Source organism: Tubulanus polymorphus, chromosome 10 (genome assembly GCF_964204645.1).
Source record: "Tubulanus polymorphus chromosome 10, tnTubPoly1.2, whole genome shotgun sequence".
Taxonomy (NCBI): Eukaryota; Metazoa; Nemertea; class Palaeonemertea; order Tubulaniformes; family Tubulanidae; genus Tubulanus; species Tubulanus polymorphus.
This window is the reverse complement of record NC_134034.1, coordinates 5,657,024-5,671,879: the sequence shown is the minus strand read 5'-3', so window position 1 is coordinate 5,671,879 and position 14,856 is coordinate 5,657,024. Positions and strand designations below refer to the sequence as shown.

General features: G+C 38.3%; 1 protein-coding gene across 3 annotated transcripts in view; it reads left to right on the top strand.

Annotated features, from left to right (window-relative positions):
- LOC141911911 (hydroxyacylglutathione hydrolase, mitochondrial-like) overlaps window positions 1-14,856 on the top strand; it is a 68,041-nt gene that overhangs the window by 32,205 nt on the left and 20,980 nt on the right. For all 3 annotated transcript variants that reach the window (XM_074803012.1, XM_074803013.1, XM_074803011.1), the window contains 2 exons: window positions 2,205-2,325; window positions 2,778-2,883. In XM_074803012.1, coding sequence (XP_074659113.1) covers window positions 2,205-2,325; window positions 2,778-2,883 — 227 coding nt within the window. The remainder of the gene's footprint in view (window positions 1-2,204; window positions 2,326-2,777; window positions 2,884-14,856) is intronic.

Here is a 14,856-nt window from a genome sequence, read left to right as displayed (position 1 = left end):
CGTGCATGATCAGTATTGAAATTGGTATTCATGCGCGACATAGTGCTGCCGACAATTCAATTCATTCTTTATTAACACAATTAAAATTTCACAATAAAACATTTATTTTCATGTTTTTAAAACATTATTTTAATTTTCTTTTACTTTCATTGGGGCTTGCGTTAGCGACCATTTGAAAAATCTCTGTATGAACATTTATGTTTTTCAGTTTGAATATCTAAAATTTAAAACCCTATTTTCTGTAAATTAAATTCTGAATTGAATTGAAGACTGGTTCCCTGTCTCTACAAGAGCCAGGGGGTGGTAGTCTATGGTGACAATATACTTAATCGGATGATCGTAGTGGATTGTCATTTAAAGGAGATGCAACTTTCTCTTGTCTTTAATTATTTAAAAAATAAAAATCGTGGCTCCTATCTATTTTCGTGTTTGCCTCTCTTCACTCTTTCAGCTGTAAATTTTTCTATGAAAAATCACTTCAACACAATCCGTTAAGTAATTTAGCAATTATCAACATGACGATAGATTCCGTTAAGACACTACAATGTTCAAATAACAAGTATCCAAAAGCTTGCACTAACTTGGTCCACGTCTACAATAAAACCATTCCAATTCCCAGTCTACGTGTTTAACATTTCATGTTACGATGTACGACAACACCGATCTCTTAGCTCTTTAAAAAGTATGCAATCAGTTCAAAGTTCTGTTAATTATACTACAGAAATACAAAACCGCCAAGCAAGCTTTCAGTACAACCATGTCAGCAAGCCCATTTTTAGAATTTCTTTCTTGTCCGGTTGCCGCTTGAACCTAAAAGATATTCTGTTTAAATGCTGGTATAAACAGAGTTCTTTCAAATATTTCTTGATGCGTGTTTCCTTGCGCATCAGTTAGAGAAACCTGCTGATCTTGTGGTATCATGGTGGAATGTCAGCTGTGGTATGGATGGATATGAAAAAGGTTAATGTCATTTCCTCTATCCATGGGAATGATGTCGAAAATTTTCAAATATGGGATAAAAGAACCCTCTGGCTACACACAAGCAAGAAAGCCTGAAATCATATGTGACTACAAAACCTACATCAGTGGGGTTGTTTCAAAGATTAAGAGAGACTTCAATACATCCAGATTCTAAGATGGAGCCACAAGGATTTTATTGAAATTTTATTGAAGTCCCTGTGCAAAAGGCTGGGGAAATCAAGTGGTAACCCTATGCCAGATACAGTACACAAACTAAATACTGCTGTCAGCAATGTGGGTTGGCGATGTGCGCCGTTGACTGTTTCGAGAGATTCCATATCCAGGTGGTGTACAAATAGGGGTCTAGACATGTTGGCCCCACTCCACGCGGTTTCGCCAATGCGCAGGATTTACACAAAGCAGTGGAAAGCAAAAATGGCCATACTCAATATTTTGGCAATGTAGAAATTGTGTATGAATTTCAGCATATTATTTCAGTTCTTAGGGTTTCTAGGCACAATATAACTATTTAACTTTACTAATTTGTAGTCAGTACTGTCCAAAATTTCACACAGATCACACTTACCGATCAGACCCCTAGCTACCAACTGTTTGCTTCTGACCTTCCAATCACTAATGTGTTTCTCCCTGGATTCATCATGAAAAACAATTTTTGTTGCTGAGATATTGTAGTTATCATGTATTACATGTTTTATACAGTTATATTCAAAAATAAAGTTCTTAATTCTGAAAATTCTTAACATATCTATGATTTTTTCTCATTTTCTGGTCGCGAGGTCAAATTTGAGGTCAAGGGCCACAAAAGGTCATGTCAAGGGTCAAAAACATTTTTGCATATTTTGGGGACCACTCTGTCATTGACTATAAGCGTCCATCTCTTATGCTATCTGTGCTGTGACTGATTAAATACAATTTATCTTCAGTGGCTTTTGTTATGCAAATTAATTTGGCACTGGGAGATAACTGTTTTTAAGCAATTCGGCACATGAAGGGTTAATGAGATATCTGGTTGCTGGTGTGAATTGATATGTTAAAAAATATGTTAAAATACACATGGTAGCTGGGAGATTGGTCCATTGATTATTTGAATAGAATTTTTTGGTCAACCAAGCTCAAATAGTTGAAGAAAATAAAATTTTAGAGGAGTATTTGATCTTTAGATACTATAAGAAACTATGTAATGGAATTCAATGAAATCTGAAATTTCAACTGTTTTCTATCAGGGATCATGCTGGAGGTAATGAAGACCTTGTTAAGTTACATCCTGGTAAGGTAGATGTCTATGGTGGAGATGATCGTATTGGTGCTCTGACTGAAAAAGTGAAACATGATGATAAAATAAAGGTCTGTTCTAAGCCAGATTTTCCAAATTTTAAGGTATTTTTTGGAGGGTAGCATTTCAGTTTTGGACACTAGTGTTAATGTAATCGTTTTCGATAAAATCGATATTTAGAAATTGTCCGCAATCAACAATCAACAATTGATCGCCCTTTTCCTAGTACGAGCAAGCAATGAACGATTTAGGTTGGCTAATCTGAACTGTTTATACATGTTGATACATTATTGTTGGCAATAACAATTAATACATAATGATGATATGATAGTGACAAGTTGCACTGTTCGTCGATATTAGAATTTTAAGTAGTAGGATTACTACTAAGCTGATCCATTGCAACACCAAACACAATGCTTTCAATGATAAAAACAGTCTGTCGATATAATATAGCATAATTTAATACATGTATAACGCATAGCCAAAAGGTCGGTAAATTATCTCTTTAATTTTTCTTGAATAGATTGGTAATCTGGATGTACAGTGTTTGTTTACACCTTGTCATACAACAGGACATATTTGTTATTTTGTACAAGGGCAAAGCGGAGAGGATCCTGCTGCCTTCACAGGTTAGTGCAAAAATATGCAACTGTATGTCTGCGTATGAAATGCAGTTTAAAAAGGACTTCATTGATCCGTTCGACACCTCGAATAGAAAGATTCTCTGGTATTTACCAATATTATCAGGGTTTCTGCTGCGTTCGCAGAAACCCTCTTGTAATTCTGTTGATTGTTATTATTATTATTATAAATTTTCCACTTTCCAGCCAAAAACTTTTCGTAAAATGTAACTCCTCTCAGATTCGACTACTAACAGCTTATAAAAATAATTTTCAATTCTGTCAGAAATATAACTCAGCTTGACCATTTTGAATGTGCGTATATTGCGTAAAGTCCCGATCCGTCTTTTCCCATTTCTGTTTCATCTATCGCCACCATTTTGTACCATCTTCCGTTTGGTAGACGAACTCAACATTACCTAAATCGCTTCAAAGACGTTGACACAGTTGATACCACATCATATTCGAATCCCGACAATGCTATAATTTTGTTACCTATAATTCCCTCTTTGTGATTGAAGTAGATTGATGTTCATTGTGTATACGTAGTTAAGTTTGTTTTCAAAGTTGTTATAGTTCAAACATATGTGCAATATGTAAACTTGTCACTGATAAATGAAAACAAAAACAACTTTCTTAAAAATCGTTGTTAATTTCTGAATGCAAACTCCTCACTGAACAAATTGATGCATAAAGGTAGATCAACCTAGTATTAACAAAATCATGGATCAAAACGTGCAAGGAGAGCATGTGCGACAGACTAGTTCGGGTAACTTCCACCAGGGACTTAGTAACAACCATATCTTCGGTTCAGCCAATTTGCAGTGCTTCATCTAGCCAAAAATGGAGGGGCGGTCCGCCCCGCCCCCTAAAATAGCCGCCCTTGTGCCCTTCAGATGTGTCCCATGCTCTCCCTTGTGCCCTCATCACTTGCCGTAGGCCCGCCCTCGAGTCACGAGTAATGAGTCAGGGCTTTCAAAATAAGCTTTCGCACTGTAAGTAAGACTGTAAGTAAGAATCGTGCGACGGCTATGAAATATCTCGTATGATATCAACGATAGTAGCTCATGTGATCAGTGGTTATATTTAAATGTACTGCAGTCAGTGTGCATCGTGTGAAAACGTGCATCAGACGCGTGGCCTAGTTTTAGTTTCCAAGAAATTGGCTGCCTTCCAAACTACTGCCAATCATTCTAGCGACTGCCGTTATAAAGCTGGTAGTGTATATTCGATGGATTGTTTCGTTTTGAACACATCGTGATGCTCTGGATCTTTTTATCTAGACTATTAGACAAATTCTATATACACAAGGTGAAAAACTTTTTTCGGTGAACTCACAGAGAGACTTTTAGTTTGAGTGGCCTAATAGCAAAAATGTGTTCTTAAGCTGGCTGCCTACCAATTATCAACAGTCACTCGCCAATCACTAACACTATCAATTTAAATCAATTAATTTGATATTTCTAAGATTAAAAATATGCAATTTCTTGTAGGCCTATACACTATTGCTGGCTTTTTTTCGCTGTATCATTTGCTTTTTGAGATTGCTTTTTTCTGCCATTTTTTGTCTGCAACTGGTTTTCCAAATAATTTTGAAAGCCCTATCTGATTATTTTTGTTCATTGACAGGCATAGGTGTAAGGATGTACTGTGGTCAAGTGTGTCACTCATGGCAAGAGTGAAACATAGTTTCTAGTCCTCAATTGTAGTAGGGGGTACCTCGATTCTATGCAATAGGGAACATTGCAGGTTGCCCCTAAAACGGACGTGTGTGCGTTATTATGTGCCCTTGCTCCAATGGAATCACGCGTAAAAATGCCCCTATTTGAAATCAGCACCCTGCCCTTTTTTAATGCTAGATGAAGCACTGATTTGGTACATGGATACTTTTAACATGGTACCCCTTTTATGTAGCTGGATCCACATATCCAGTATATTGTTGACCCAGGTTGCGAAATAAGTCATATGTTATGGACTGTAGAATTATTTCGATGACGCTTCCCAGTGAGATATATGAACCAGTTAGGGCGAAACCCGTTATTGCTGCTGTGCAGCTATATTTATCTATGATATTCGAAATTCTATTTATATGATTTTAAAGTTAAACAATATGTTACCACCTGAAGTTTGGTATGTAGGCATGGAAACATATTGTTAAACTGTCAAATCATGGAGTCACTTATCATTATTCAATAAATTAAATTCATGAAGCGCGATAGGAGTTGAACCTTTTGGAGGGTTGGTCAGCATGCTCACGTCCCTTGAATGGGGTAAGAATTAAGGGCATAGGCCACCAAAATTGTATAGACTTAACCAGCTGAAACTTTAGTATAAACAAGACGACCTGAGATCTGACTGATCGAAAAAAGTTTCTCTACTCAGCCGTAAATTAGTCATGTACCCATTAGATTATTAATTTGATCAATTTACGATTGATCACATTTATCACAACACAGGCGCGTTGGATGCAATTTTTGAATGCGGCTGCCAATTGCCGATTTTTGGCAGGTTTTAAAAATTGCCGCTGCAAATTTACTTTAATTTCGTCAAAAACATAGTATAGAATGAAAAAAATGCCATTCAGTAAATTATTGCTGTGGCTTTCGCCTCTGCAGTCTCTACGGTTCCAACGCCACTGCAAACAACTGCTTGGCTTAGAACTGCACTGTTGTTTGCACTGTGGGCATTTCGATCCGCAGTAAATCAGTAAACACACCAGTTGATTTTTCCTGTGTCCTCGTAGCTGTTGCTTATTGGTAGCACTTATGTCTAACAAGATTATGCATTCCAGGTTACCAGACATGTCCCTTGTTAAGTAGATGAGATTTCCAACAGCTTGTCTATACAGCTTTTGATCACATGGCTCAGATTCAGGATAAAATTCTAGTTTCAGGTCGGATAGGGTGGACATAGGTTTGCATTCACTCGTGCAAAACCTCTCTAACACTTTAAGTAAGTACTGTTTCCGACTAAGCTGAATACAGTCATTATTTACATTGAATTCTATACACAGAAACCAACTCAATACACCTAGTTCTTTCATCTTTGTGAATCATAAATGCTTAGACTCTAGCAGTTATGGATATTATGGATAAAACATGCTCGGTCATGTAAATTGAGGAAAGTCCATATTTAGAATTATGGTTCTTGTTCAAACTCATTTGTTATTTATCAATAATGTCATGAAATCCTTTCATATGAATTCTCCACTTCTATCAGCTCTCAACTTCTTCACAGTTCCATACAGTCAATCATCGGCCAGAAACCTCTCAAAAGCCAATAATCGAGGTCACGGTATTATTCTAATTATGCAATCAAATAATAAGCGCGCCTAAGTCACGCTGAAAAAACACATTAACGCCTTTCTCTGTAGCCACTTGCTCTGAATGAATGTTTTGATCAAACGACAGAACCTACAGCGCATTCTGTACAATAACTTCCTGCAAAAACCTAGGCAGATTTTGGCGATGCCACGTTGCTGGTTTGTGTTCCATCTGCCATCTCTTAAGTAATGTCCTGCGGGATGAAACCATAATCAAAACAAACAAACTTCGATATGTTGTTTACTACATGCGTAGTGGAGGAATCGACGTGCAATTTATCATTTCTCTCGTAATTTTTTCTCTCGTAATTGTATTGTTCTGTTATAACACTTTTTTCGATGTTTTTTAATGATATTTTAAAATCGCTAAATGACAATTTGTCCTTCTGAGATGGTTATAAATGGTTTATAATCTGCTGGCAAACCTGTCATAATCATTGGTACCAGAAGACTATCACTGATTGTCACTTCAGCAGTTTTTATTAGGGCCGCAGCAGTTTCTGCCCCCAACATAAAATCAGTCAACTTTTCTTCGCTGCCCAATCAGTTCTTGATAGTGTGCAATTATAACCATTGGTGATATAGTGCAATCTTAAAATTATGAGCTCATGGCATCCTTTATTTTTTGCATCTTGCACAATCAAACTTCTGTAGAGAGTTGAGCAGGGGCAGCGGAAGCATAAAATATATGGACCGACTAAGAAATAAAGAAAAACCATACGCATCGACGGCGAAGCCGTTTGATAAGCGCGCCGAAGGCGCGCAATATAGAGGGGGGTCTGGGGGTATGCATTTTCATGGCTTCTGGGGGCTTCTGGAGGATCATACCCACACAAATTATTGCGTGTTAGTGAGAGCAATATCTTAAAATAGAAGCCTACCTCGTCGTGTATTGCAGCCTTCAAATAATTGTATTCCATTCGTCAAAACTTAAACAATTTCTCTGATTGATTTCGAACTGTACGTACCGGTACGAATGATTTTACATAAATATATACATCCTATTCCTGCTTTTAATTGCAATATCATTATAAACTAAACATATTTACGAGACCAGTAACTGGGACCGGAAAGTGTCTTATCTACTTTCTTGCATTTAATTCCTCCCAAACACGCTGAGTCGATGTTCGGACTGGCCAACAAATTGATTCACACAATTGATTATGTTGATTGTATCTGCAATATCCTTGTGGACATGCATGACCATGATGTCATTTAATCTCATTTGAGTTGTAGTAGACCTCAAATAATTTTTCAACCTTCTCAACGCAGGGAATGACCTTTTTGATGTCGCATTGGTAGCTGGCAGTACTTTTATTAAGTTAATTACAGTACATATTTCTGAGAAGAATGCACGTTCACATTTTTGCAACTTCTCTAAGTGACCTATAATTTCTCCGAGTACTACTGATACAACATGTTCAAATTTCACTGCTAGGGTACTAAGCTGTGTTTCGAGGAGATCCTTATCAAAGTCGGACGTGTAAAAATCAGTTACAGCAGATAAATGAACTTTATAATCTCTCTGATTACATGTGGCTATCAGCAGGTCTTGCAGATGACTGTACTGATGATAACCATCCTGGTCGAATCTACCTTTTATGGCAGCAGTGACCCGGTCAGTGACATCGTAATATTGTCTTCGGTACAGATCACGAGGAGTGGTTGGGAATTCCGGAACAGCTAGACCATCTTCATAGCGTGCGGGTGCCCTGCTTTTTCTTGGTAACTGTGGATCACCAACGTCACGAGAAGGTGTTTCACCTAACACTTTGTCATAGAATAAATCAAAGTCACGATCGTTTCGCATTTTCTCGAGCGTTTTAACTGTTAATTTGGCTAATTCCTGTCCAGCTGATGCTGTCAATTCTGGGTTTTGGAGACTTTTACTCAGGTCGGCATGTTTCAAGATCAGACGACCTAACGAAACTCCCCAACAATAATCGAAAGTTGCGCCTCATTTGCGCATGAACCCCAATTACCCTTGACATCAGTTTCCTTAACATATGTCGCTTCCCACAGTTGTTGTAGGACATCATAATTATCGCGTACACTACCAAGCGATCCAGCACGTACTGTCCATCTGGTAGGACAGAGCACTCGTAAACCAGCCGAATCTGATTCAATTTCCTGCTTTAACTGATTGAATATGCCTTCTCTGCGTGGTGAATGTTTAACCAATTTGCAAATTTCGTGAGTGATGCCTAGGGCATCCTTTGTTGTTTTGTACCTCCTTGATTGCATCGTTCACTGCCAGGTTCAACGAATGTCCATAACAATGATTAAACAGTGCCCTCGGTTCAAGGGCTAAAATCTGAGCAGCAAGGCCACTTTTCTTTCCTCGCATGTTACTGGCACCATCATAACATTGCCCGCGATGTTTCGTAATAGTTACATTCATGCGCTGAAGAACGTCAACAACAACGGCAGTGAGGGTATTTGATGATATGTCACCAAATTCGTAAAATCCAATGACGTCTTCATTAATTCTGAAGTCAGCATCAACCCAACGAACAAAAAATGTAACTTGCTCCCGATTGGCGGTGTCTGCGGCTTCATCGATCATAACTGTGAAGAATTGCGATTTTTTTACAGACTCGGTGGTTCTTCGCACAATATCCATAGCCAGAATGTGCAAAATCTCACTTTGAATATCGTGGCTAGTGTATTTATTTGTCTTTTTTTCGAGCCATTTCATGATGGATTGGTCATTACTGACGTGCAATTTGAGCAATTGCAGCAAATGTCCATTTTCCTCATTGTGGCCTATAAGCGCTAAACCTTGCCTAGTGATCGATTGCCTCTGAAGATGAACTTCTCCAAAAAATAAGCTAACAACTAGGTAATCTCATGGGATCTACTAACAATTGTACTGGTGGCTGCCAAAATTCGAACTCCCTTCTCTCTTCTCGTTTCCCAACCTAACTACTCTCTTCCTCTACCAAGTTTCAACCACGTGATCTCTCCCTACCAAATTTAGTATGGTTTCTACAGAATCTGCAACCTCCATCAACCACTCTCCAACTAGAAATATATTTCCAACCACCAACACTATATACCAATTTTCTGAATCATGTTTTCTGAATTATTCCCTTAGACTAAGCTATTTACATTTCTTTTTTTCTTCGTTAAAACCAACTCTTCACATTAAATCATTATTTTTATTTGTTATTTGTTTCCCAGACATTATTAATATTTATATCATTATTTGATTAACCCTAGTCAACTATCACTAGACAAAAATCGCACATTTTCAAATATCTTTGTGATTATCCTACGATTTTTAATTTTCTCCTTGGAGTGAGTCTGGCTGAGCATCTAACCAACATCTATCGTGGATTTTGGTAGAGTGGTCACTCTTTCCATGGCTTCCTGGTGACAATTCGATTGTTGATGTTTGTTCAACACATCCGTTGCCTCCTTCCAATTACAGTATCCTTTTTCAATAAAGGCCATGTCAATTTTTTCATTGGAAAGTTTATTTTCAATCTTCGCACGCCTGCGTATGTAGCAGAGTACCACATCCCGCACCTCGATATAATGTAGCCATGGATAGTCTTTATACCAAGCAACGTTGAACCTTCTTTTCACAACCCTTTTTTGTCCATATTGTCTGTATGGATAATCGAAATCGTGAGGCTGATTTGGCACACTAATATCCGTATCAAGTTCTTGTGTCGCTGCACTTAGTGTAGCAGTAAATGATTCTATTCTTTGGCTATTAGATCCATCATTTTCACTGGGACCTGGCACTGTAGGCACTGGGATTTTCTTAAAGATTGCAGTAGAGACATGCTCAATGAATGAATGACTGGATTCACACTGATAAGTCTTACTGAAGTTACTACATGTATACATGTTTGACCCCCACAGACCTGGGCCCAAGATCTTGATGGATTTTGATGATATTTGGTATACACACTTATTATAGGGCGTATAACAACCTCCTAAAATATTTTTTTTTTTAAACTTGCGTGCGAAAATACATAAAATTAAAATTTGGAAGGACTTCGAGTCAAAAAGAATGACAAATCTGGACTTGGAAGGAACCAAGCAAAGCTCAGATTATCGTACATACAAAGGCCCATCCAACAAAAGTAAGAGTAAAATCCAACAATAAATGAATTGATAGCTAAAAAGGGCATTCAAAATATAAGAAATATTGCATTTCTCCAGTCTAATAGAAAGAAACTGAAGAAATACTTTTAATATCTAATAATTAACTTTTTAGGTATTTATTTATCTATTGTGGGATTATGCTCTTATGATAATCCTTTTATCACAGATATTGTGATATTATTATTGTACTCTAGTTTACAATGTATAAGAATCTTTTTGATACAGAAACAATAAACTGTATTCAAGTCCCAAATAATACGTACCGTAGTTGAATAGGAAATAGAGAGAAAGTGCAAGGTGAAAATAACCTACAACCAAAATATAAGCCATAGCCCCATAATAAAACACCACCACGATTTAAATCTTTACTTACTTATGGATCTCAACATCAAGTTACTTGAAAAACCTTTAAAACACACAAATTTAATACTGTGCGAGCACAAACTATACAATTTATATTGTTTGCAAGTACATGAACATTGGTTATTTTTCAAGTTATACGACACCAGGTGATTTACATGTGAACTTTCACTAATTACGCTAAATCTAAGTATACTTGAATCCAGAGAAGGAGAATTGGCTATATATGTTTGACTAGAATATAAAAGTTTCGATGCTTTGTTCCAAATACCCCTAAGGGTTGCCTCGTGGATTTTTGTACAATACAAATCCCTAGCTGCAAGAGCATCCACTGACAGGCCGTGACTGAAAGTCAATGTTTGGTTATTTTGGCTCAAAGCATATAACTCGTGCATTGACTTCGAATTCGCATCGTTTAAAAATCTAAGTCTTCCATTCGGATTCATTTTAAAGAAATTGGGACAATTTAAGACATTTTCAAATTCTTCTCGTGATTTTACAAATGCAGCCACTCCTGTTTCTCTTCCCTGGACCCACCTTCTGAGCTTTGCATAAACCCTGGCGCACACGAGGCAATTTTCAGTCGCCGGTTGCTGCGACCGATTTTTGAGCAACCGTATGTGACCACTGGCGACGTAGAGGCGATTATCTTTCGCGCCAAACGTTTTTATCATGTAACTTGTCAAGATGGCCACGCTACTAACCCGGGTGATGCCGTATTTGGAAGCATCACATGATAATTATTCGTTTAGTCATTGGCTAGGTTGATGAGGTGCTCGTTGCTTGGCGTCTCCAGCTACCGCACATGGGCAACTCCCGAGCGATCGCCGAGCAATTTCTGGGCGACAAGCAATTTTCCGTCGCCCAATATCAAACATGTTTGATATTGGGCGACACGGAGCAATTCCTTTCGACAACGAGATATCGCTGTCGCCCCTTGCCGCAGACGAGCCATTTTTTTCGTTCGACGCCGAGCAACTCGGGCAGTTGCTCGAGAATTGCTCGAAACTGTCGCCCGTGTGCGCCAGGCTTTAGTGCTTTCCGACATATTAGTATAAAATTTTGATGGAGGATAGTCCATTCCACCGTTCACTTTCACATCAGATATCATGCAGGATTTCAGCATAGGGGCTTGCTTTTTTACATATTCAATAAATGGTTTAACATTACTATTTGTCCAAGTATCAATCAATTCCTGATGTTGGGAGAGTTCTCGGGCCAACACCACGGGGTTTCGGGCTCACTCCACCGACAGTCGATGGGGAGTGAGGAAGCGAGCGAGGAGGACTGTATATGTTCTCGGACAGAGGCAAAGCAAAGGCCGGGCTGAAGCAGAAGCCAGGCGGGTCGTCAAGGTTGAAGCAAAGCCAGGCGGGTCACCGGGCAGAGGCAAAATTAGCAGGTCGACCAGAGTCACGTTCCCTGGTTGAAGCAGCAACACAGAGTCGTCGTCCCTTGAAGCAGCAAAGCTAGGCAAAGTCGTCGTCCCGTTCCTTTTGTTATGAAATGACTAACTTTCAGACTTTTCTTCAGACTATAGCGATTCATTTAGCGGAGAGACGTGTACAGTCAGGCTTGCATAGATGAACTGGTTTTACAGGATATTTGTTACGGCTTTTATACAAAATCAGGCTGGAAACTAATTATGATTATAATCTGTTGAGAATGTTACAAACTGTCAAAATGTTACTATAAAAAGGACAAAAATATTCAAACGAGAGAACAGGCACAGTCTTAAACTAGTTAAAAACAAAATTATACACATATCAACGATTATGATACGCGAGTTCACTAGGGATCTCGGTGGCAACCAGGTCCACACGCACTATAGCCATCTGGCTTTGATAAACTGTTGTAACGGTTACAACACCTGAAGTTTTAAATCACATTCGTTAATTGTACAGTCAATCAAACCAGGGTATCTTTGTCACCAATGACCTGGTTGATTAGGTTCTTTTTGAAGAATTATCAATATTTAATTTTTTTGCAACCTCTTTCAAGTTGGAAGTAAAATGTCCAGTACATCTTAAAGGGGAACTGCAGTACATTTTACAAAATCGGTCAAAAGATACCTTTAATATACTTGTATTGAAATCCCGTAACCAAAATCCCGTTACTCATCCACAAATATGATAAATCGCAGGCCAAACTCTTGAAAATCGTAAAATTTTGCTACCGTGCGCAGCGCCATGATAAGTACAGCCAGAAGAAGTCTGTAAACATCCGGTGACGTCAGTGCGGCCCAACTCTCTCTATTCAATTCAATTTCAATTTCAGTTTATTTGATTGCGAATTTTGTAATATTTATTCAGTAGTCAACTTGACGATGGCTAAATTCTTAACTGGCAATAAATAATCCCTGTCAAATTGGCCTGTTTTGTTCATTTTTTGTGTTTGCGGATTTATTGATTTTGGTTTATTCTTCTACGGAGCAGAGCCGGGTCAGGCCTTTATATTCGATACCTCTATAGTACAATAGGCAACATTTTAGTCACAATCGCACATTGTCATCTTTGTCAGAATGGATGCGCGTGGTTATATGTTTGAACCAGAACTATCACAACATGAGCACGAAGCAGTTTTAGCCGTAGAAGTGGGGAACGGGACCGATGAAAGTTTGAATGATGCGCCAGAGACCGATGACGATGTTAACGAAGAAGCCTGGCAGGGACTAAATCCCGATCCATCATCAGGCGTATTCAGTTGGTTTTTTTCGGTTAACACAGAACCGTGGAATACTTCGAGACTAAAACTGGCAAAACTGAGTGAGATGTGAGATGTCGAAGACAATTTTACAGAGAGCCTTATGGGCCTCAGAATCCTTTCTGATCCATTTCTTTTTTTGTTTCTAATTCTCGGCTCAACACAGAGTGGCCACACTGGTGATTTTTCTGAAAGCCATCCCAACTACCCTATATTAGAACTAAAGCCATCCCAACGACCCTACTACCCTATATTAGAACTCTGATCCAGATTTTGTGACACAGAATATAACTTAGTCTAAAATAGAATATCAAATAAAGTCAAATATTAGGCCTACTTACCAGTTCAGACAAATTATCTTGCATATAGCTTTCTTCAGATGAGGCAGTACGAACTAAACTTGATTGCTATAATATGAAAACGGCATGTGTAAGACAAAAAGAACCTTTGTATTAGGCCTCAATGCGAGACAGATAGACTTTTATAAAGAATCCAACTTACATTACTCACATTAATTTTTTTCCTCTTACCATTAACCGCAGATAATAAAGAAGCCGTTGTCTACTACTCTACTCACTTCGTAATTCTGCCTTAATATCACGTTGAAACATCTCGGATGTAAAATGATTGCTGCAAAGTCTGTATTTATGTCCCCTTCGATCATTCTGAACGTCGTCGAGAAACTTTTCAAGCGAGCCAACGTCAGTCCCTATGTTGATCACCCATCTTTTGGCCACAATTTTACTTTAGCGGCGGCGTCCTCTCCATTTTTCTGGCGTCCACTGTGCTCAGAGCAACCAAATGCCTTACAGTGCGGCATCCTGATGAAAATATCGCACTTTGATAACGTTAAATAACGCTATTTTGATAGACTGAATGAACTCGCACACGTAAAACAAATAAAACAGTGCGGCGAGATGGGCCGCAGTGACGTCACAATCTCGCGTTTTCACGCACTCGATTCAAGCGAGAACTGCCTACAGGCGTCTGCTAGCCGGAAGATGGCGGCACCCACTACTTTAACAAAAGTCTCTTTTTTTCAAAAACGCCAATTAAAAGAAATTTTTTTTTAGCTTGTATTTTTTATTTGATATACGTACTTAATAAGTAAGTGAAAAATAATTTGGACTGCAGTTCCCCTTTAAGTAGAAATTGAATTGAATTGCGCGGGTGGTCAGTCGGTTATGAGCCTAGACATTACCGTAAGGCCCAGTTAATAACAATACGTGAATGAACACACAATACCTCAAAAGAATATGAAGTTCATCACAATAGGATCTTGAACTCGCTTTTGTAATAACGCTGATGAGATGCGCGGTCAACACTATTTCGCACTACTCAGTATACGTTGCTATTAAAAGTACAATTCACGATGATGCGTTTCGAATCCCTTTTTTTCAGGATAACATTTCAATATTTTACTACAATTTTCCAATTCAGTAATTAGAAGAAATAATTGACGATATAAATTTCTCTTA